The 25,639-nt window shown below is 40.0% G+C and overlaps 1 protein-coding gene across 1 annotated transcript in view; it reads right to left on the bottom strand.

Moving 5' to 3' along the window:
- LOC121515506 (genetic suppressor element 1-like) overlaps positions 1-25,137 on the bottom strand; it is a 62,410-nt gene extending 37,273 nt beyond the window's left edge. The window contains exon 1 of the mRNA XM_041796310.1: positions 24,496-25,137. Coding sequence (XP_041652244.1) covers positions 24,496-24,532 — 37 coding nt within the window. The 5' untranslated portion in view covers positions 24,533-25,137. The remainder of the gene's footprint in view (positions 1-24,495) is intronic.
- Between the last annotated feature and the right edge of the window lie 502 nt (positions 25,138-25,639).

Here is a 25,639-nt window from a genome sequence, read left to right as displayed (position 1 = left end):
GAGAGGTGTTTAAGGACAATTACAGAAAAAATGTGGTTTACAAACAGACATGCAGACACTCCACTAACTAAAGTACTAAGATAAGGCTGAGGGTTGTATTTTACATAGCCAGGGGCATGGTTAAGCATGTTATAACTCCTCTCTGTTAGTAAAGTGATCACAAGCCAGGTTTGATCGCATTTCCATTATGAAGACTCCAGTGCTTGGATTCAAAAGTCTGCTTCTGAAAATAGCGGGCAACCTCGTGGAGACTATGTCCTTGCTTTTAGCAGTACATGGCAGGAACTTGCAGAAATGCTCTGTTGAGCTGAAAGGCAGACTCAGATGGTAAATTTCCTTCTTACTGTTTTAATATGACTCAAAGAAGTAGAAATCCATTAATGAAAGGGCTTGTAGTTACTCAAGGCTTGATAGTAAACCCTGTAATGTAGTGATCCATTACAGATATAGAAAGTGTCATCTACTGTAGATATAAAAAGATTCATTAGTAATGCTTTAATGTTAAATACCGTCCTTGTAGGAAAGAGGGTGTGTTGTTATTGTTTCACTGTTTTAAACATTAAATCTTCCAGTGTAACTTGTCAGTGGGCCCGGGACGCTGAAATTACCTTACTGTCTCTTTACACGTGTTATGTAAGAAGAAAATACATCAGTTGATAAGCTAACGCAGCCTGTTTCATTTAGTCTAATATTTCAACATATCCCCAGGGCCTTCCTGTCTGTCTGTCTCTCTCTTTCTGCTTCTCTCTCTTGATCATTCATCCCCTCATCTCTCCATCTCTCTCTCCAAAGCAGCTGCTCCACTTTGCAGCTATTGAACAGCTGTTTAGCATCGATTTGTGCTTCCGAGTGCAGATTTCTACCTTGTCCATCCTCACTTTTTACCCACCTTCCTCTCTTCCCTCTCTTCTTCCTCCTCTTCCTCTTTTCTAGGATGCCAGACACACAGAAACACCGCACAGCCTTGATGTTTCCCTCAATGAATAGGCTGTCTACTTCAAGTCTTTCCCTGAGATCTATTCAGTGATGAAAGACTTAGACACACACATACAAGCATGCATAAACACAATCTGGCATGCATACACCCTAATAGACATGCACATTTGTACACATACACATTCACACAGATTAGCGGCCCCCTACTTCCCTACTTTTCTCTCTATGGAAACAACAAGTACTGAAGGAAGCAACAAAAAAAGAAAAAAGAAAGTGAGGCTCCCCTATAATCCCCAAATCCCTCTTTCTCTTGTACTCAAACCTACACAAGAGAGAGAGGGAGGGGGGAGTGAACGAGAGCAGTGAGACTAGTGTAGCCTGACATGATTTATGGTTGGGCTCTACACTGCAGGCAGACACCCTCACTTTTCTCTGAGGTGGGTGTCTCACCTCCATGCTTTGTGACCTATACAGGTTGTATTGTGTTAAAAAGAGAGGGAGATAAACTGTAAAATGTACACACGAGCTGGAGCAAGATACATGTGCTGCTCTGTGTGGTGTTTTATGTTTGTGTTGGGGTTAAAGTGCACCATGGTGTGCATGTGTGTGTTCTCCAGGTGGGCTCAACTTGGCGGCGGACCGTAGGATCCCCCATTAAGCAGCGTGTAAAAGAGGCCAAGCACAGAGGCCATTATGAACTCCAGCAGTAATAGCTCCAGGAATCGTATTGCCTCTGGAGACCTGGTCATTAGCCTATTCCTCTCTCATAAAGCCCTCTATCCATCACACATGCAAGCATACACACATTTATATGCAGCCGCAGCCTCACACAAACACAAACACATAGCTTGCTGCTTCTCCTTACTTTTCGTCTATTCATCTCAAGAGTCAGGGATACAAGAACAATCCACCAAGACTTCCACAGATGTCTTTAAAGCACACGCACAACACGCACACAGATGCTCATTTACAAAAGCAGCGAGGCATAGTATCAGCCATGAACTCAAACTGCTGATTATTTAAATGTATTCCTCCTTCCTCATCCACTGAAAGTAAGACGCTGAGCAGCCTGTTAGCTCTGGTCAGGTAGGAGATTACAAACACAAACACTGTCACATACAATGGTGTTATGTGGCTGCACGAGCTTTATAACGGCAGCTTAACCCACCTTATGAGCACACACAATTACACACAGGCTTAGAATTGCATACACACGCTCTGTACCCAGATGCACAGAGACAATAAAGACAAACTGCAGAGGCAACAAGAAGGTGAGGACATTTTTTATCCTCGGGCAGCTGCGCACATGAACACGTGCATCTTCTACAGTGGTGTGTTCACTGTCACTACGCAAAAACAGTCACATATACAACATTAAGACACAAATATATATAAACATAAAGATAGTAAGAACATAAAAAATATAAAACATATGTAATTAAAACATTTGATTAAAACAACTCATAAAAATGAATTAAAAAAAATACAAAATATAGAACAAATATGATAAATAAAAATGAAGGCAAAAAATAATAGATAATGAATAATACAAATTCATATATGTGCTTCACTATTTTTTTCTGTTTTTTTGTAAATCAGTAAATTTGAAAATTCATGAATAACAATAATAATTATATTTTAGCATTAAAAATATTATTTGGGTTAAAGAGCTTCTACATATTGGTGTATTAACCATTGCAGAAAGATAAAAAATGATTTTGGTAATTACCAATGCTGTTAATTTAGGGCAGCTGTAGCATAAACCTTACTTTGGGTGGTGGTCTAATAAATTTGTTGAGCACTGTATATAACTAAAAATTTTGATAAAAACACATAATAAAAAACTAAAAATCAATAAAAAATAAAGAACCAAATATAATTCATAAAAATAAGAGCAAAAAAGTAGACAATAGATAAGAAAATGAATTAAAAAAATAAAAAGTCAAATCAAATAGAATATAAATAAACAAAAATATAAATGACAAATAATAAAAATGAAAAATAAAAGAAATAAAAGTAAAACTACATGTAAAATGAATAACGACATTTGAAAAAATTAAAACAAATACCACACAAAACACTCCAAACGAAAATTAAAAATATAAATAATGAAAAACATATATATAAAAACACACAAAAATCAAGAGATGATAAAAATTTAAAAAAGTAATGTAAGATAAAAAATAAAACCAAATGAAAAATAGCTATGCAATCATATAAATGATAAAATAATTTAAATGAATAAAAATAAAAAACAAAGTAAAAATGAATGGAATGAAATACATTTAAGCAAAAAAAATTAAATGAAAAATAAAAACAAGTACAACACAAAACACTCCAAGTAAAAAATGTAAACAATAACTCAAAAAAGAAAAATCAAAAATATTAAAAATAAAAACATACAATAAAAATACGGTTAAAACTGTATTCAAAAATATAAATGTAAATCAATTTATTAAAAATAAAAAAAATAAAAATAGAATAAATAAAATTTATGGTAAAATTAAAATCAAAATAAATGGATTAATACATAAAAAAATTGCAGCATGAAAACACTTAAAGCATAAAAACACTCACACACAAGGCGTAGCAGAATCACTACCAAACACTCATACTGTGTCTACATATGTTTACTTTCAACTCAGCAGACATGCACAAACTCACACCCTTAAAGCACACAGCCGGTGATTTTAATATTGGCACGTGCAAACACACACACACACACACACATATAAAGAACATTGTGTACCAGCACACACAAAGCCGAGGGAGTCCAGAGAGGAGCGATACCTGGGGACGGAGACACACTGGCAAAGGTAATGCTGGAGCCCGTCACTCTGTCCTCAGGCAAAACAGCCACACATACACACATAGAGCTGTAAAGATAAGCACTAATCCTGTTTATTACCTCCTCCCTCTCTACACTCTGCCTCTCTTTTTTCATTTTATCTCACTCATTTTCTTCCTCACTCTTATTTTTCCCCTCTCTCCTACCCAAGCCTATGTCAGCCTGGTGCACAACCACATGCACATGGATACTTTGTGCACACACGCACACACATTGTCAGTTTACTCCTGTGATGTTTGTTGGCCCGGGGCTGAGCCGAGGAAACAGGGAGGGGAGTGTTGATGTGTGTTGCTCTCTTCCAGCTCCAGCTCTGTTCACGTCCTGCAGAGAGAATTACCTTCTCTTTGTCTGTGTGAAGGGCTGCTGCCTTTACCATCTGTGCAGTGGATACAGTGGCTGCGTGTGTCTGTGTGTAAGTGTGTAGCACTATTACAAAATAAAAGCATTACTGAAGGACCTTATGTCCTTAAGAGGTCATTTTTGGGGTTAAGACTTAATGTTAAGAGACAGGTAAGGGTGGAGTTAAAAGTTCTCCCAGTTAAAAAAATTGTATTAGTCTCTCTGATCCAACTTGTATATTCTTTTTTAACTTTTTTCTAGATAACTGAGATTGTTTAATGTTATTTTTCCTTTTTTGAAATCTGCTTTAGGGGATATATGCCTCTAGGATAGTGGACATCAGGGAAAAATGACATGAAATCACATGCAGGAAAGTGTCCGTAAGCCTGGTATCATTTACAAAGTGCATCTTTGTTTTTTAATTTAGGGAAATGTTTTAGAACAAACCAATAAATCAGTAAATGCATTGAAAATGTTTTTCTCTTTTGTGGCATAGACCCCCTGTAGTTGTTGGACTAAAGGCCAGTTGCACATCAGAGGAGGAAATGACCCCAGGATTCAAACTGTTCATGTGTTGCACTTTTGCCATTCGACCAGCACTGTCTTCAGACCAATTAAAGATCAAAGCCCATGAAGAAGTACATCATGGAAAACATTTTTGTAAAATGTAACTGCAGTAGCATCACTTAAACAGGAGTAAACTGCACATTCATTAAGAGCAGACAATACATGTCTGATGGCTACTTGCGCCGTTCATCTGAAATGCTATCTACACTATATTGCCAAAAGTATTCGCTCACCTGCCTTGACTCGCATATGAACTTAAGTGACATCCCATTCTTAATCCTTAGGATTTAATACGACGTCGGTCCACACTTTGCAGCTCCAACAGCTTCAACTCTTCTGGGAAGAGCCACAAGGTTTAGGAGTGTGTTTATGGGAATTTTTGACCATTCTTCCAGAAATGCATTTGTGAGGTCACATACTGATGTTGGATAAGAAGGCCTGGCTCTCAGTCTCCGCTCTAACTCATCCCAAAGGTGTTCTGTCGGGTTGGGGTCAGGACTCTGTGCAGGCCAGTCAAGTTCATCCACACCAAACTCTCTCATCCATGTCTTTATGGACCTTGCTTTGTGCACTGGTGCACAGTCATGTTGGAACAGGAAGGGGCCATCCCCAAACTGTTCCCACAAAGTTGGGAGCATGGAGTTGTCGAAATCTCTCAGTGTGTTGAAGCATTCAGAGTTCCTTTCACTGGAACTAAGGGGCCAAGCCCAGCTCCTGAAAAAAAAAACCCACACCATAAACCAAACCCAGACTCATCCATCAGATTGCCAGATGAAGAAGCGTGATTCGTCACTCCAGAGAACACGTCTCCACTGCTTTAGAGTCCAGTGGCGGCATGCTTTACACCACTGCATCCGACGCTTTGCGTTGCACTTGGTGATGGCTTGGATGCAGCTGCTCAGCCATGGAAACCCATTCTATGAAGCTCTCTACACACTGTTCTTGAGCTAATCTGAAGGCCACATGAAGTTTGGAGGTCTGTAGCGATTGACTCTGCAGAAAGTTGGCGATCACTGTGCACTATGCGCCTCCGCATCCGCTGACCCCGCTCCGTCATTTTACGTGGCCTACCACTTCGTGGCTGAGTTGCTGTTGTTCCCAGTCACTTCCACTTTGTTATAATACCACTGACAGTTGACTGTGGAATATTTAGGAGTGAGGAAATTTCCCAACTGGACTTGTTGCACAGGTGGCATCCTATCACAGCACCACACTGTAATTCAATGAGCTCCCGAGAGCGACCCATTCTTTCACAAATGTTTGTAGAAACAGTCTGCATGCCTAGGTGCTTGATTTTATACACCTGTGGCCATGGAAGTGACTGGAACACCTGATTTTAATCATTTGGATTAGTGAGTGAATACTTTTGGCAATATAGTGTATCTCAGTAAGGAAATGCCATTATTTGCCGGTACAACAAAATTTTCAATTTTGGATTAAAAAAATTGAACTTTATTAATTAACAAAGTCCGGCAGTTACATTTATGCAGATATTACAGACTAAGCAACATTTCAAGAATAAAAACAGAGAAAAAGATCACAGATCTAGTCCAAATTAAATTATGCAGGACCCGGAAGGAGTTACGAAAGCAGTGGCTCACTTTGGCTATGTTAGCTTTAACTAAAGCTAAAATCGCTATGCTTGCTATGTAATTACAAAAGTAATTACCAAAGTAATTACATAAGCCAATGTACCTAAATTAGCTTTAGCAACATGAGCATAATGTACTTACATAGCTTACATAGCTGCTTTGTGAGCTTAGTTCTAGCTACATTAGCTACACAGTTATCTAGCTCTGTTATCTATGGCTAATTTAGCCATGTGAGCTTTAGCAAACGTAGCTAAAGATAACTTAGCTATGCAGATATCATAGATACGTAACTTACATAACTGCTTTGTGAGCTTGGCTTTGGCACCATTAGCTATGTAGCTTCATTATCTGCGCAGCTTATGCAACTAGCAGAGCTATATAAGCTACACTGGCTGCATTGGAATATTCTCATGGAGGATACGCTTTTTTTCCTGTAAGTATACTGTTTGCACAGATTTATTAATCATTTTGTCATTAGGTTTTGAAGATCAGGTTTTTAACTTTTAACTTGGTATGCTAACCCTTACCTTAACCCTAACCCCAAACGGAAGTTTAATCCAATTTTATTTCAAAATCATGTTCAAAATTTCTGTTCTGAGATACACAATGTTTCAGATGAATTTGCCATGAGAGTGACTATCATAAATGGAAGATCTGCAGCCAGGCTGTGTTGGGAGAGCATCTGGCTGCAGACCAAACATTTCCGACCAGACTGTGCTGCATTTGTTCGGTTTATTTTCATCTTCAGGAAATCATCCTTTTTGTTTTGACTGCAGTAGGAGAGTCTGTAAGACCAGGTTTACTGGGGACACAGTGATGAATCGGTGGCTCTCTCATGCAGTTTGATAATATTTGGATGACAATGGAGCTCTGCAGTACAGACAAATAAGTTACAACCAGCTTAGAGAGGTAATTTTATTCTTTGTCAGTACTTGGATTTCACATTCATCTGTATAAGTGGGTTTCCAAAAGATACTATTTTATCAAGGGAAAAGATTAAAAATACAGACAGGTACACATTTATCATCTGGTGAGTGTAATATCACCTAAAGACAGACCTCTGTGTGCACAGATAAGTTCAGGAACTAAACCATTAGCTTTACAGACTGGCAGGTTTAATTCCTCATAGAGAGGAGGGAGTGTGTTTGTTGTGCCAGTTTGGTGAAATTAAGAATAAGATTGATCTGTTGTACTGTCCAATTAGTGATGAAATAAAGGGTGTACTTTTAGTACAATGTCATCCATTAACATTGATTTCTTCTCCTGGATGATTATAAAACTTAAATGTTGTAGCAGATTTTACCTACAAAGCCTGGGAGGAAGAAAATGTTTGAGATTGAGCCATGACAGAACCATTCATGAATTGTCATGAAATGTTGAACCACTGCAGCTGAATTTCTGATGTCTTGTAATTGCTGTGAACTCAGGAGGGTTGGGCACCTTAGATGCCTGACATGAGAATCAAATATTGTTAATCATGTTTGCTCTTTAGTTTATTCTGCTTCTCCACTTTTCTTCCCTTTACTCTTCCCCTCAGCCATCCAACTCTGTTTTTTCTTTCCTCCATTCTCAGTTGTCTCAGTCCCTAATTTCCATCTCCTCATTCTGACTCTTTTTCTCACCTTTCTCTCCTCTATCTGTGTCTTTCCCTCTCTCCCTCTTTCTCTCCAGATGGGTGTCACAGAGCAGCAGCTTGCAGTGGTCAGGCCAATTATTTACATAATTATGATCTCCCACTTAACCACATGATCCCTTACCTGGGCGTGTGCAATTAAAGCGGGCATCATTATGCAGATTATGCAAATACAGGCAGAAGCGTAACAAGGTGGCCAGAGATCACACATGAGCAAACACGTGCCCTGTAACCATGCATGGTTGTGTATGTGTGAACGTGTTGTTGATGTTAGCCTGGCAGATGATACATGTGTGCAACACAATGTGGAAACATATTTGACGGCTCTTTTTTTTTTTCTCTGAGTCTAAATGTCAGACAGCAGCCTGTCTGCAGATGTGCCTACATAGGCTCAATGATGCAATATGCTTTATGGGAACAGCACTGCATGTAACTGAATTAAAGGGTCAGTTCACCCAAATATCCCGTAATGACTGACACTGTCTCACTGCAGCTTTAAGCTAAAGCCATCTACTCTTTCTAGATTTATAAAAAGTGATGACTTGTTGTGTTTGCTAGAAAAGAAATTAAATAGGAAAATAAGAAAACTTATGTAACAGAAGCAGTGTCATTATACGAAGGCCTTGTCCACATGTATATGAGTATTTTTGAAAACAGAGGTTTTTCTGTGCATTTTGACCTGTTGTGCACACCCAAACAACATTTGAGGTTACTGAAAATCCCCCATGTAGAAAAGTCCTTCCAGAGTGAAGATTTTTTGTGTGTATAGAAGCAGAAAACAGAAATCTTGGCTCGTAACATCACACTGCGTGCCAGGTTCTCCTCTGTTTGATGTCACAGGTGTGGGATATTATCACTTTTGTTTCAATGGCAATGATGGATGCCAAGCTTTTGCAGTTGTTAACCCCCTGAGACCTGAGCGTTTGTTCTCTCACCTATGTGGGATCAGTAGACCTGATAATGTTTTAAAACTCTGCCTAGTCTTTGAACAGGAATTAGTTTTGACCAAAAAACGATGTCTGTAAATCTCTTGCAGAAAATACGGCACTGAATTGGTTTAAGAGCAGCTGTTTTGGCTGGGTGTCAGGCAGTTCATCAGTTGTCGGAGGTCTTCAGTCACTGAGAGAGGGATGGTGGAGTCATTTTGTTGGACTTGTTAAGACCAAATATCAGTGAAATTTATATTTTAAGTTCTGTATTAACTGGACATATCCCTTTCCAAAATCAAAGCAAATTCTCTAAAAATTCAAAGAAATAACCTGAAATCTCTGTGAAAAGTCCTAAACATATTTTTGAAGTATCCCATAAAAAGCACCCCAAATTTTCTTTAAAGATTCCCCAATTCGGTTGGAAAAACCATATCCGCTATTTTATTACTCCTAAATTACAGAGATATCGCAGAGCTGAGACATGTAAATGTTGGAGAAACTGTGGATGTGATGAGGCAGACCACCTACATATTTTCTGGAGATGCACTAGGGTACAACTGTTTTGGAAAGGTATTTGGACAATTATGCTACAGATTCTTGGACAGTTGTTCCCCTTGAATTTTACATCACTTTATTTAGGTGACGTACCTGAAGAAATAAAAGGATCTGATAGATACTTGTGGAAAATATTTACAGTAGCAGCAAAAAAGGCCATAACCCGTAAATGGTTACAGATAGATCCCCCCACAACAGACAATTGGATCGATATTATTAAGGAAATTCATGAGTTGGAAAGGCTGACTCTCTTATTGAGATTGAAAAAAGACTTATACATTAAAAGATGGGCTAAATGGAAGCTATACTTGGAAGAATAAATAGCATCCCCGGTGGTCTGCCTTAGACACTTGTATTGTTACAATGCATGTACCGCTCCCTTAACATAAACTCTGATTATTTACAGCTGATTGTGTTAAATCCTCATTAGACTTGTATTGAAATCTGTATTTTGATTTTATGTCTGGCAATGTCTTATTATGTTTTGGTGTTGTTTTTGATGTTATGTTTTTGTTGAAAAACAATAAAATATAAGTATAAAAAAAAAAAAAAAGATTCCCCAAATGTTTCAGTGAAACTTTATCATAAAGCCTAACTATTCCATTAAAAATTACCCCCCCCAAATTCTATATAAGTTCCTGAAATCTTTTAAGCAAATCCTCCCTTAAATTTCTTATTAAATCCTCAAAAATTTAGAAATAAATTTCTTAAATTTTCTTGAAAATAGCTCAAAACTTTGAAGCAAACCATCCCTGAAAAAATTCCAAGCAAATCCCTCAAAATATCCAAATAGATTTCCTAAATCTCAATGAAATTCCATAGTAATTTCTCCCAACATCAAGTGAATAATAAACTTCAATGTACATTCTGGACAAGGATCTGAAATATTCTAATAGCAGAGATTATGGTGTAGGAAAGTCAGAATGTAGTCCACCTGAACCCTGTCTGTTACACCGGTATCTAATCACTGCCACTCTCTGTGTTACTTTTCCTCTGTGACCGTTCATTGTATGTCCACCGGCTCTTGTGTCACTTTGTGTCTCCCAGTGTGTTTTGTCTTTGGTGAGCTTTGTGTTTGATTTTTGAGAATAGCCGAGTTTGAGGATCATTGACTTTTGCTTAAATTTTTTTTTTTGTGTTTTGCATTAGTGTGTCTGCCTTTTTCTTTTACCTTTTGGTGAACACGACAGTAGTATTGGTACCAATGATTCTTGCCTTTCTATAACAGATATTGCCCCTAATACCAAAGAGAGTTTTGTGAATTACCCAGGGTAACTTGGTGGAAGTTTGGCAAAGGAGTTAACTGAAAAGGTAACTAAACCCTAGAGTTTTGGCGGAAGTCGATCTAGCATGTAATTAAAATAAATGCCTTTGAAAACCTTTAGAATGGTTTACACCTTTAAAAACATCAAACTAAAAGCATGCTGTTAAACATAAATATTACCTGTGACTAGGTTTTACAGGGGTTGATGATGGTATATGGTACAAGCTCAGCTAATTGAAAAATTCAGCTGCAGTAGCCTGGTTTTAACCTGTAGAAGGCAGTCACTACGCAGATTTCTTAAGCCTGCTACAAAAATAAAAATGTCAAAAATGTAACCTATCTTTTTACAGTGAGAAATCCCACACATGGTGACAAATAATAACTGATTTTACAGCTTTGTTTGTATAGTTTGTGTAGGATAAGAGGATCAGCATACCACATACTAACAGATAATGCTCACTGACTACCAGAGTCTCACCTGGTCTTGACACTTAGAACCCAATATCTGTCAAATGTGGCTTTTAGTGAGCAGGCTAAAGTGGCTAGCTGTTAGCTACATGCTGCATCCATTGTATCAGTTTCAGTCCACCTCCCTTGTTAGTTGGATTGTGATGTTTTACAGAAGCATGGTGTTAAACATTCAACTAATCAAAAAGTTCCTGCTTTATTTCTGGTGTCTAATTCTAAGCTTCATTTTCACTATGGCTGTCATGTGTTTTCGTTTTGCTTCCTCCCTTCGCCTAACCTGGCACACAAGATGGGTGTGTTTCACAGATCCATCTGGTAAACCACTCATAGACAGCATTTGGGAAAGGGCAGAGCCTTTGAAAAAAACACTCAGAGGGTGATTTGATGAACATTATGTCTGTCACATGTTTATGGGCCGCTATCGAAGGAGTAAACTCCATAGAGAACTGCATGATGTGAACCATGGCGACTGTCAACGTGTCAGTACACAACTTTTGTCGTTTTTGAAAAGAAAACAACTCATTATTGTTCTCTGTTGTTCTTTAAATGAAGAAATGTCATCAAGTTCTGATAAAACTTGCACTTTAGCAGCATCCACGCTAATGCCTTCCGCCAAACCCTGGACAGGCTTCAGTACGTCCAAAACTCTGCAGCTAGAGTTCTCACCCGCACTAGACCCTGGCAACACATCACTCCGACCCTCATCCACCTCCACTGGCTCCCTATCAAGTCCCGTATCAACTACAAAGTCCTCCTCCTCACATACAAATCTCTCCATGCTCTGGCTCCCCAGTACCTTTCTGATCTCCTCCATCCATACAGACCATCCCGCAACCTTCGATCTTCAGACACCGGCCTACTTTCCATGCCCAAAACCAAACTCCAAACCTATGGAGACAGAGCCTTCAGTGCTGCAGCTCCTACCCTCTGGAACACTCTTCCTGCAGACATTCGTAGCGCTCCATCTCTGGACATTTTCAAAAAACGTCTTAAGCACCACCTGTTCACCACAGCCTACAGTCTTCACTAAACCACCCCTTACACTCATCCTACCCCTCACATAGTTTGTCCATGTATATGTGTTCTTGTAAAGCGTCTTTGGGTTTCTTGAAAGGTGCTATATAAATTCAAGGTATTATTATTATTATTATTATTACTTTAGCAGCATCCACGCTAAAGCCTTCCGCCATAACTGCACCGGTCTCTTGATGCTGCTTGCTTATGTCATGACTCTGCCACGCCCGAAAGTAGTGCCCCTCGATGCTGATTGGTCCTGTCACTTTCTAACCGTGCCCAAATGGTTCAGACGGGAGTTTTGCAAGATGGATTCGCCAGTGAGAAACACGAAAACGGGCGAATTCATCTGCATTGTAAGGTTACTCTTCACCAGCTTGCTTCCTGATTGACTATTGCTCCATTCCATGTAAAAATTCAGCTTGTACCAGCTTGGCTGTCCTCGCTGCTCACCACACACAACAGGATTTCTGGTCGTAAATATATTGAACATGTTTAATATTCACAATTTGGAGTCCGAGAGCCTCAAGTCAGGTTGGAAAGGGAAATATTAACTCATCACCCATGGCACAAAACATTATAACCTTGCAAGATAATCAGGTCCTTTATTGACTTTTGTCAGAAGAGGGGATTCAGGGCGACAGTCGGCATGATTATCATGTAGTGCAGCCTTTCCCAAACTTCAATGTGCTGTAGTCTAATTTGAGACCTGAAAATCTTCTGGGGACCACCAGAACCTTAATTCAGCCATGACAGGAGACTCAAAGTATTTACCTTTTTATTTTTATTTCATAAACAGAAGAGTTCAATGAAATGCCCAGTTTTCAAAAACCACAAGAAAGTGTTGGTATAGTCATTACGCAGAATTAATAAGCCACAAGCATTAACTTTGTTTAAACTTTGTCTCCTATATTTTCTTCTCTAATATCAATCTTTTAAAATGTACGCTGTGACTCCCTTAGACCCTTTCCTGGTAATATTAATGCTGCAAAGTAGAATGCTTAATGGTCACCAGTTAATTCAGCACCAATTAAACCATGACACCTGTTTGATACATCAGACAAGACCATTATTTTAAAGGTGAGGTGTGAGTGAACTATTCTGGGTATGTAGTTACTTCTTGGATTTTAAAAAAGCATTTTAACATGTAATCAAGTATTTTATGATAATTTAAGATGAGAATTTAATTTTCAAAATTACATTCATGGTTTTTAAATTAGGTAAAAGGTCTCCCGAGGCTCACCACTGGGCACCGGCACACCCTTTGGTAAGCACTGATGTAGTGTGTGGTCCACTTTACATAAAATGTAAGATTTAATAGTTTGTGATCAAAGAGAGAGTCAGACCTTAATGATTCAATGACAGGAGTAAATGCCAATAAATATCACTTTGACCTCCACTTACATGAGGAGGGAGATGAAATCAAAAGAGGGATGTAAAAGAAAATTAAATGTAGAACATGAAAATGGTAGACGGGTGTGGAATAGGATGGGGAGTTTGGATGATATTGCGCTTTCACCCTTTAAAGTCAAACCTAATTTGTGGGTTTAATTTTGTTTAAAAAATTAGATTGGGTCATCATTTCTCACAAAGCGTGAGATCACAGGAGAGGTGAAGGGTTAATGAGTTGATGACCATGAGTTAACGTGTGTAAAAGCATGCATGTGTCCCACCGCGGTGCTTTGGCCCCTCACAAAGGGAATATATGTGCAAACACACATCTGCATTATGAAGCATACATGCCCTGTCTGGGTGTTACTGCCGTCTAAATGCTGTTAACCTGCTCCGTGTAGAGACCCCTCCTTACAAAAACATGCATACACACTCATGTATACACACATATGTACACACTGACACATTCAATCAATTATGCATTGACATGGCTCATGAACATGCAGATGGTGCAGGACCAGAAGAGGCACAAAACTCTCTCTTTCTCTGTTAAACTGAGCTCTATGGAAGTATGTGAGTCTGTGTGAGTGCTAAGGCGTCCACCTCCCTGAAAAAGATATTAATGCCGGCAAGTTTTAACTGCTGTATTTTCATTTAGCTAATCCTCCTGCCATCTGCTCGTTATCGTACACCACGCTGCTTATTACACTTTCACTCTGCAATGCTTGTGTGTGCGTTTATGTGTATATGCTCTAAGTGTGTATGCAGTGTGTGTTTGTGTGTGGTTCCCTGCTCTCAAACTTGTGTATGCGTGTGTTTGAGCTTCCAGGAGTTGTCGTTATCACCTCCGGTCAAAATCTGCTGGCATTTATCCCAATCTCCCCAGTTCAGTGAGCAGCCAGGCGAACTGTGTGGATGTTTGTGTGAGCGTGCTCGCATGTGAGACCTCACTTCAAAGCTTTTTTCTCGCTGTAAATGAATGTAAACATCACAGAGCAGACATGTTAGCCTGTGTGTGTTTTTCATGTGTGTGTGCGCTTTAAGTGAATCTTGTGTTAATTAAGAGCTCATTAGTGACACTAGCTCTTTGACCAATTAGGGCGGCTTGCTTACTTGTTTGTTTTCTGCTCGAGACATTACAAAACACGTTGTTTTATTCATCTCTTTTTCTTTGCCTTTCCTTTCTCCGTCTCTCGAGGACAGAAACATAAAAAATAGATTATGGTTGTTTTGCTTTTTTCTTGTGTTGTGTTTTTATTCTTGGCAGGAGAAAGTCGCCCAGCTCCCACATGATGTGTGTCTGTGTGCATTTGTGTGTGTGTGTGTTTTTTTTATCTTCTTGGTGTTATCAAGCTGTTGTCATGGTCTTTTATTCATCTCATTAATAACAGCACCCTTGAGGTGGAGCAGCGTGACCCTGTTTTCATCTGCACACACTAGTGGGCACAAATATGCACACGCACAATTAAGAGCACAAGGGAGCCTGACAGCGTGCCTCCTTTGAGGCAGCACCCACCTCTACCTCTGTGCATGAACACACAAAGACTCTTCATGTATGTGTAACATGGAAATATGGCCAAATGTGCATGTGTATGTGTGCCAGCAGCTCTCCCGCCCACTAAAACACATAAAAACACTCAACACTGTCCTAGTTTAAATAAAGACTGAAAAGCAGAGATTAAGTTTAAGCTTTATCACAGCAGAGAACTGCACATACAATATAGAGCTCACCTGGCATCTAAACACTGTTAAATAGAAACAAGAGGGAAAACATGAGAACAAAAAGGAAAAATGGAGAAACTCAGAAGCAAGGAGTCGATTAAGAAAGCTTGATCCAGCACAAAGAAATCCTACACATATCTGACAAGGCCAAGTCAGTCTATGGCTGTGGGTCCCAACTGGTCAAGCATCAGGACCCATCAGCACTTCCTCATGATAAATCCTGACCCAAAATTTAAAAACAGACATTTGTAGTTACTAAAAAAAACACTAAAATCTTGTCCAGTCTTTGCCACTGTCTTTGTGGCTGTGTGCAAGTTTACTCAAAGCTGTCCGTACATCTGAGATGCCATATATCTTAGAATGGAAATACATACTAAAACTTGAAATAAAATCAGATTAACCTCTGTTAGGGCTAGGAAAGAGTTAAGACGACAAAAAGTTGAAAACCTGAGCTGCAAATACAGATTATAAAACATTTCATAAAGCCAGGTAAACAGTTTCCTTAAAGAGAAAAAGCTCACCCTCCACAAAAACAACAAGCAAACATAGCTTACATAGCTCCATTAGCTACATAGACTTTATAGATAAAGGATAGCTATATAGATTATGTAGCTAAATATCTAATGTGGCTAAAACATTATGTTATCTACTAGCTAAGTTAGTTTTAGTTATGTAGGCTAACTTAGCTTTAGACAACAGTTCAATGCAGCTATATAGCTAGGTAGTTAATATAGCTACATAGCTAACGTGATCTCTGCTGAAGCTTTTATTATCAGTGCTTTCTATGTTGCCATGTTAGTTTTAGCTATGTTAGCTTACTTAGCTAAAGATTACGGCACTATACAGAGCTTTTAGTTTAGTTTAATTTTGCTTTAAGCTTTTAGTTTAGATAATGGTGCTGTAAGCTATGTACAGTCATGGACTAAAGTATTGACACCCCTGGAATTTTTCCAGAAAATACACCATTTCTCCCAGAAAATGGTGCAATTACAAATGTTTCTGGTATACACATGTTTATTTCATTTCTTTGCATTGGAGCAACACAAAAAATCTGAAGAAAAAAGACAAAATTGACACAATTTTACACAAAACTAAAAGAAATGGGCCAGACAAAATTATTGGCACCCTCAACTTAATATTTGGTTGCACATCCTTGGAAAAAAATAACTGAAACCAATGTCTTCCTATAACCATCAACAAGCTTCTTACACCTCTCAACTGGAATTTTGGACCACTCTTCTTTTGCAAACTGCTCCAGGTCTCTCAGATTTGAAGGGTGCCTTCTTGCAACAGCAGTTTTGAGTTCTCTCCATAGGTGTTCAATGGGATTTAGATCTGGAGTCATTGCTGGCCACTTCAGAACTCTCCAGCACTTTGTCTCCAGCCATTTTTTGGTGCTTTTTGAGGTATGTTTGGGGTCACTGTCGTGCTGGAACACCCATGACCTCTGATGCAGACCCAGCTATCTGACACTAGGCCCTACATTGCGGCCCAAAATTTTTTGATAGTCTCCAGATTTCATGATTCCTTGCACACAGTCAAGACACCCAGTGCCAGAGGCAGCAAAACAACCCCAAAACATCCTTGAACCTCCACCATGTTTGACTGTAGGTACTGTGTTCTTTTCTTTGTAGGCCTCATTCTATTTTCTGTAAACAGTAGAATGACGTGCTTTTCCCAAAAGCTCTACCTTAGTCACATCTGTCCACAAAATGTTCTCCCAGAAGGACTGAGGCTTACTCAGGTACATTTTTGCAAACTCCAGTCTGGCTTTTTTATGTCTCTTTGTCAGCAGTGGGGTTCTCCTCAGTCTCCTGCCATAGCTCTTCATCTCATTCAGATTACGACGTATGGTCCGAGCTGACACTTTTGCACCCTGAGTCTGCAGGACAGCCTGAATTTGTGTGGAAGTTGACTGAGGATGTTTATCCAATGTTCCAACTATCCTGCGTTGCATTCTTTTGTCCATTTTTCTCTTCTATCCACATCCAGGGAGATTAGCCACAGTTCCACAGGTTACAAACTTCTTCATTATATTACACACCGTGGACAAAGGAATTTCTAGATCTCTGAAGATGGTCTTGTAAACTTGAGATTGTTCATATTTTTCCACGATTTTGCTTCCTAAGTCCTCAGACAATTCTCAGCTCTTCTTTCTCTTCTCTATGCTTGGTGTGCCACACACAGGCACACAGCACAAAGGTTGAGTCAACTTTTATACATTCTAACTGGCTTCAGGTGTGATTTCTAGATTGCCAGCACCTGTTACTGCCACAGGTGAGTTTAAATGAGCATCACATGCTTGAAATAAAATGATTTACCCACAGCTTTAAAAGGGTGCCAACAATTTTGACCGGCCCATTTTTTGAGTTTTGTGTAAAATTATGTCAATTTTGTCTTTTGTCTTCAGATTTTTTTGTCTTGCTCCAATGCACATAAAGGAAATAAACATGTATACCAAAAACATTTGTAATTGCAACAATTTCTGGCAGAATTGGTGTATTTTCTGGAAAAATTCCAGAGGTGCCAGTACTTTTGTCCTTGACTGTAGATATGTTATCCATGCAGCTACAATAGTTTTAGCTACTTATGCTAAAGCTCATGTTGCTAAAGCTAACTGAGCTACATTGGCTTATGTAGTAAAGTTAATTTTGTAGCTAGTGTCACTATGTCAGCTTTAGTTAAAGTGAGCCAGGGTTTGTGTAACTAGTTCTAAAAAGGGTCTATATGTAATTTAATCCAGATTTAGACCCCTAACCTTTTTCTTTATTTTATTTATGTTTGCAATGTTGTTATTACATGAATGTAATTGCTAGACTTTGTTTATGAATGAAGTTGAATTAAAAAAAAATCCAAAACTGGAAAACAATGTACTGGCAAATAAAGGCACTTCAGCTTCTCAGATGAACGCCAGAGGTATATGGTCTGCAGCCAGACCACTGTCAGTTCACAGGTCGTTAGGGAGGCTGCTATTTGTGAATGTTAGCAGTCTTTTGCTCAGAAAAGAAGAAAACAACAAACATGAAACAATCATGGATTTGATTACGGATAGCAATTATGGACTCTTCTGATGTATCAAGAGGAGGGCAATATGGACCAGATATCCTTCAGATAGATCTTGAGGTATGAATGTGAGAAGGTAAGAAAATAAACCCAATTAGCCTTGCTAAAACACACAGCTTCACTGTTTGTACACAAGATTCATGAGGGAGAAAAGGTAGGGGACTCACTCTGGTAAATGATGATACAAAGGTAAGGAGCAAATGCTTTCCTATTGGTCAGAATTCACGTTGTCAACGTCAGGTCAGGATGTCAAATGAGACAACAATGCAAGAAAAATTGTGGCATGCTAGTCTTCTCAAATCTTGGTCATGGGGCATCTTGGGCACATCATTTATTTTGTCACACTACAAGAGTGTTTGTTGTTCCCGATGCTCATATTTGGACCTGACGTTTGACAATGAGCTACAACAAAGAGTCAGGGCTGAGTTGATATAGTCTGAGCTGGCCTTAAATAGCATAAAAGTATGAATGTACATCCCAAAAAGGTTTCTGTACATTATAGAATTTTTGCCCCCTCCCTTTTTTTCCAGGAACACATACCTTCTAGAAACTGCTCCGCCACTCACTTTTGGGTCCTGACCCACCAGTTGAGAACCAATGGTCTATGGCATAAAAACAACCATGCATCATTTATATTTCCCCCCAACTTGACATTTGCCTCCTCTTTCCTTTCTGAGCTTCTTTTTGTCCTCCTTTGTTTCCTTCAATGACTCTTCTGCAGAGCGAGGAAAAGCATTTATTTCAACACACTCGAGCATTTTGCATGTCTGTTGAAGTCGTTCATCCTCTGCGTTCTCAGAAAGATGTATTTATTTGTGTAAGAAGAGCTGCTGCTGCCGTGAAAAGCAGGAAACATATTTTGAGAGGAGATATCAAATGCCACGCTTGCAGTAGTAAAGCACCCTGAGGCTGAGTGAGAAGTGTGTGTGCTCTACTGCGTGTGTGTGTATGTTCGTGTGACATCTGCCATAAATCACAAGCCACAGTGTCCTTGTGGCTCTAACACATATCATAGAAATCAATGCAGAGGTCAAGTCAAACAGAGCTACACAGCCCCCGAAAATACCACAGCAGCCAATAAATATGGCAGGCTAATGCACACGTCAACGCCCGCGCTTTCTCACCCTATTGACTCACAGTGGATAATATGTTTGTATGTTTGTGTGTGAATGAAAGCATACATGGAGAGAAACACAAATGTCGCTGAGTATGGGTCCATTCTTCATGCAGACATTTGAGCCAGGCTTGACCTGGTGACTTTGTGAGAGCGGGGGTGAATTATCTCAACCTGTATGGCCTCTATATCACTGTAAAAGGATTAATCTGGTGTTTTTTATTGTTCATAAATCCCTTTATAGCCTCTGCAAGAAAATGGTTTTAAAATAAGCTGAAACTGATGATTCTTGATAACTTATTTTTATTTAAGTATTAGCTGTACATATCACCTGGTCTTATCTGTCCAGTAGCACAGCTCCACTCCCTTAGTGTGAGCTTATTATGCTGCTGTTGCCTTTTAAAAATCCACATTTACTCCACCAATTTATTGGTTGTGAGAAGTCCAAATGTCAGGATGAAAGAGAAGAAGAAAAATGGGCAACTTTCTTGGGAACATCTGAGCCTAATCTTCTGAGCCCTATGTTATATTTTAACAATTGTGTCTAACCTGGACTATTTGTCATGACAAGCTTGTAAAACATCAACGCTGTCATGTACAGTCAAGCTTTAAACATCCTTTTTTCAGGACAACTTGGGCTTGAAGAGCATGTGTACAGCAGCAGTGCCACTTAAATTTTAAAATAGTTATGGGATTATAAAGACTTTTTTTTTTTTGCACAAACTTGTTCTCCCATCTTTTAAGGACCAAAAAGTGGAAAAATAATCATTCTGTGACAAAAAGACTTCAGAATATTAACATTTTTACAAGAAAAGGTCCTTATGTGTTTGGGAATTTGAGTCATTATTCGAAGCAGTTCCTGTCTGCAGTGACACAGAGGGACACATCACTGCCTCTCTGTGTCTTTTTCTCCATTTTAAGTCATTAAAGCTCTCATCCAGTTTCAAAGTGTTTGCACATACGCTATTTGGCAAACCATGATGATAAGATCTAACAGCCTGCCATTGGTTGTCAGAGCCCAGCCACAATGCATTAGCTGTAGAAACAATTGAGAAATGGAAAAGGAAATGAATAAAAAAGGACATTCAATATTGGAGTTATTGGTGTGGACTTAATATTTAAAGACCCTGGAAAGTCAACCAAGTTCCAGGCCCACTGGAAAACGCTCTGTAAGAGCTAGCAAGGATAGCGTCATAACAACGGCACAATGGAGGGCTTCCAGAAGGAAAAACAAGTAAGTGGCCATGATTTATGGTTCAAAAGCTACTTAAATTTGAATAGTGTGTGTCTCTTCTTGTTTAGGACAATGCCAGGCTCAGAGGGTTTTTAATGTACCTTCCAGCTCCAAAAGTGGGCAAATATGAGCAAAAAGGCAACTCATATGTGATTACAGTAATAACTCACATCTAGGGTGGGCCCATTCACTGGGATTTTCAGGGGCCTGGCCATTTCTACACACAGACTTGCCCATTAACCTAGGGTTAGATATGTCACGATTGTGTTGTCACAGCCCATTTTTAAATGTCAGGTCTAAGTATGACCAGCTTTACCACCTCCTTTGATCAACCTATGTCCTGGCAGAGTCTAAGCTCCAAATATTATCTTTGATTCATGAATTAGTCTCTCCTGATTGGAATTATTGTGGTTTTGGTCTTTGCATATTCTTTAAAAAGAATAAGTAAATACACTGATTTACCCTCCCCTGGGAATACACTCTTGTTCTAAAAAATACAGTTTTCTGAAGAGACATTTGAGGAGTAATGAGCTAACAAGTCACAGAGGGAGGACAGTGAGCTGCCGTTATGTGTGTGGAGCAGATCAGCAGGGGGCAGTGAGTGGGAGATAGTAAAATGTCACTTTTTTTTTCCTTATGATACCATGTTAAGGTCATGATGTGCTCTGGGTAACAATGCATGAGTGCAGCAAACACACGAACACAAACACACACCCCATCCCTCTTTAGTCAGGAGTCCTATCCTACTGATGGGATTTATGGAAGATTTGTATGGAGATAAATGTATCACTAACCTGAATTTTTATTGTTATCTCTTATCTCCATTCTGGTCTCATCCTGATTCTGCTGCTCTGCCTCTGCCCTGACTAATCACATAGTAATCACTACTTAACATACACACACACACACACCCCCACCCACACACACACACATCCTTTACCCCTCACCCCCTACGTTGTCAAATGATCATTGAGGAGGGAGCGTGTGGCTGACACTGTCTCCACAGCAACCGCAGTTAGGACCAGGAGGGGGGCTGGGGCATCTTCAGCATGTGAATGATGACAGCACATACACTAACACATTCTTGCATAAACACAAATAGGAGGAACAGGTACACACACTCACAGATGAGCACCTTAACACACATGACGCACAGTCAAGTTCACACACACACACAAAGACACTAAAAAGTGAACACAGACATCTATACACACAAGGAAATACACAAAGAAATACACACACAGAAAAAAAACATAGAAAAGCACAAAGAGAGAAAAGCACAATCCAAAATCACACAAATACATAAACGACAACACAGCAGCAGATAAAAGGCCTGATTCAATTATTTATAATGGCAGATGTTATTCAAAACATGCATGAAAGATTTAATCTGTCCATCCATCCATCCATCCATCCATCCATTCCATCCATCCATCCATCATTCCATTCCATCCATCCATCCATCCATCATTCCATTCAATTCATCCATCAATCCATCCATTCCATTCCATCCATCCATCCATCCATCCTTCATTCCATTCCATCCATCCATCCATCCATCATTCCATTCAATTCATCCATCAATCCATCCATTCCATTCCATCCATCCATCCATCATTCCATTCCATCCATCCATCCATCCATCCTTCATTCCATTCCATCCATCCATCCATCCATCATTCCATTCCATCCATCCATCCATCCATCATTCCATTCAATTCATCCATCAATCCATCCATTCCATTCATCCATCCATCCATCCATTCCATTCCATCCATCCATCCATCCATCCATCCATCCATCCATCTGTCCATCCATCCATCAGCTTGTCCTTCATCCATCCATGCATCCATCCATCCATCCATCTATCATCCATGCATTCATCCATCCATCCATCTATCATTCCATTCCATTCATCCATCCATCCATCCATCCATTCCATTCCATTCCATCCATCCATCCATCATTCCATTCCATCCATCCATCCATCCATCATTCCATTCCATTCCATTCATCCATCCATCCATCCATCCATTCCATTCCATCCATCCATCCATCTGTCCATCCATCCATCCATCCATCCATCATTCCATTCAATTCATCCATCAATCCATCCATTCCATTCCATCCATCCATCCATCATTCCATTCCATCCATCCATCCATCCATCCTTCATTCCATTCCATCCATCCATCCATCCATCATTCCATTCCATCCATCCATCCATCCATCATTCCATTCAATTCATCCATCAATCCATCCATTCCATTCCATTCCATTCCATCCTACCATCCATCCATTCATCCATCTGTCCATCCATCCATCAGCTTGTCCTTCATCCATCCATGCATCCATCCATCCATCCATCCATCCATCCATCCATCCATCCATTCCATTCCATCCATCCATCCATCATTCCATTCCATCCATCCATCCATCCATCAATCCATGCATCCATCCATCCATCCATCCATCCATCATCCATCCATGCATCCATCAATCCATGCATCCATCAATCCATCCATCCATCCATCCATCCATCCATCCATCCATGCATCCATCAATCCATCCATCCATCCATCCATCCATCCATCCATCCATCCATCCTTCCATCTATCCATCCATCCATCCTTCCATCCATCAGCCTGTCCATCCATCTATCCTTCCATCCATCCATCCATCCATCCATCCTTCCATCCATCTATCCATCTGTTCATCCATCCATCAGCTTGTCCCTCAATCCATCCATCCATCCATCCATCCATCCATCCATCCATCCATCTGTCCACCCATCCATCCATCCATCAGCCTGTCCATCCATCCATGCATCCTTCCATCCATCCATCCATCCATCCATCCATCCACTGTTTTACCAGTGTTCTCACCTTTTCTCCCCTCCTCACCTCTTATCCTGTCTCATCTTCACGCTGCCCTCTCTCTGACTCTCCCACCCACTCGCTCCTTTCCCTTTTCACTGTCACTCTGTCATCCTGCCATCAGGCATGTGTAATCACCTCTCACAGGTAACCTCACACCTGTCCCTGCACTGACACTGGACACACACTCTTGTATTTCACACATTCACCCGGAAGACTTCAGACAATAGCGACCACTCCATGAGAGAATAACTGAACAACAACAGACAGAGGAAAACTATTTCAGAACAGCTTTTGCAGTGGGATCTGTTGTTGATCTGGGTTTCAGTTTTGTATGGTTCAAAAATATCAGAATAACAGGTTTGTGAAGTTTATGAGTTCAAATGTATATTACTTTGTAATACAATGATCATCCCAAACTTAAAAACCAAGAGAACTTAACATTAATTCACAAATGAGAATATAGAAATCATTTCTTGTTTGCCTTTGCTGTTTTAAAATGTAGAGCGACAGTTTAAGTTAGCATTAAAGTGGGTGCTGATCATTTTCTGTGGATAAAATCCATCTTAAAAGTAAAGTTAGAAATGAAATAAAATCGTGAAACAGGCTGAAGTAGAACAATTCTATGTAAACTCCATAAATGTAGCAAATTGCTCATAAACAAAAATTTAATTTGAACTGTGAAGTACATATGGCTGGAGAAATATCCTAAATTTCCTGAATAAAAGTCCTAACAGGAAAGTCAGTTTGACTCTCCTCAGCTGTCAGCAGACAGTAAATCAATGTGACATCACTCAGGCTCTTAATTATGTCTTGAAAGACTGACTGAATGAAAGAGAAATTCACTCTCTGCAGTGATAAAACCAATCGCAGTTTGACTGACAGCATCAGGAATATGAGCACCAAAGTCTCCAAAGAAAAATTAAAGCTGAACAAAAATGTCTCTTACCTGGATGGTAGAAGTGAGGAGCCTTTAATCCAAACATGGTCCTGGATGAATCCTTGACCAACTCAGAGAAGTGTCTGGGATAAGGGAGGCAGGGTGGGAGGAGGGGAGGGCTCTGCGCTGTGGTTGTCCGGGCTCAGGAGCTTGTTGGGGGTTTAAAGTCATCAGACGGCTCCCTTCTCCTGCACCAGCTCGCTCTCTTTTTCTGGGCCCTGCGGGTGTGTGGAGGGAGGAGAGTAGAGGCCAGCTCCTGTCTACCTCCCCTCTCCTCCTCTTCACCCTCTGGATTGACCCCCGTGTGGAGCAAAAGAGATGGAGAGTTCAGAAAAAGAGAAGGACAAAAGGCTCCACAAGCTGAGAATGATGGGTGACAGTGTGCTCATGCCTTCTTGCCTGGGAGGGGGAGAGAGTTGGGTGACAGGGAGTATAGAGAGAAGGGGGAAGGGAGTGAGAGGAAGAGATAGAGAGAGTCTTCAGCCGGTGTTCTCTCCTTCTTTTTCAGGCTTTGTAATCCCGTCCTTGTTATTCATTCAGCGGCCTCTCACTCGTTTGCTGTATAATGATCTGTTTTTCTCTTCTCCTTTCTGTCTCTATCCCTGCTTTATCCTCCCTCCTTTGCCTCAGTCAGTCCCACCACTGACTGTTCAGCTCAGCCGGCACACAGGAGGAGGAGGAGGAGGACAAGGGAGGAGGAGGAAGGGAGAGGAAGGGAAAAAAAGAGGGGAGGAGAATCGTAAGACGGATGAGTGAGGGAGAGATGAATGAGTTTGTGTGAGTGTGGCACACACATGTGTCTGTGTTTGTGTGAAATATGAAGAAGAGGAGAAGGGTGATTTAGTTTCCGAGTGTGAGTCTGTGTGTAGAAAGGAACTGAGAGAAAGAGAAAGAGGGAGGAAGAGAGGCGAGAGGGTGTTGATGCAGTTCTCATTATCAGTAGATTGGACTGGTGCCTGAGTGACAGCTGATTCATCATGGGAGAGAGAGGAAGGGAGAGTGAAGAGGGAGGAAGAAGAGTATGTGTGTATAAGAGGGGGGTTAAAACCTGCCCTTAAGCATCTGCTTCATTCAGATCTCCTCTTCTTCTTCTCTCTTTCCTCCTCTCCTCATCTTCAGCCTCCAGTCCTAAAAATCAGCCGCCTGCTTTGGA

This window comes from Cheilinus undulatus, linkage group 9 (assembly GCF_018320785.1).
Source record: "Cheilinus undulatus linkage group 9, ASM1832078v1, whole genome shotgun sequence".
Taxonomy (NCBI): Eukaryota; Metazoa; Chordata; class Actinopteri; order Labriformes; family Labridae; genus Cheilinus; species Cheilinus undulatus.
The sequence above is the reverse complement of the archived record's forward strand: the minus strand, read 5'-3'. Positions and strand labels throughout refer to the sequence as shown.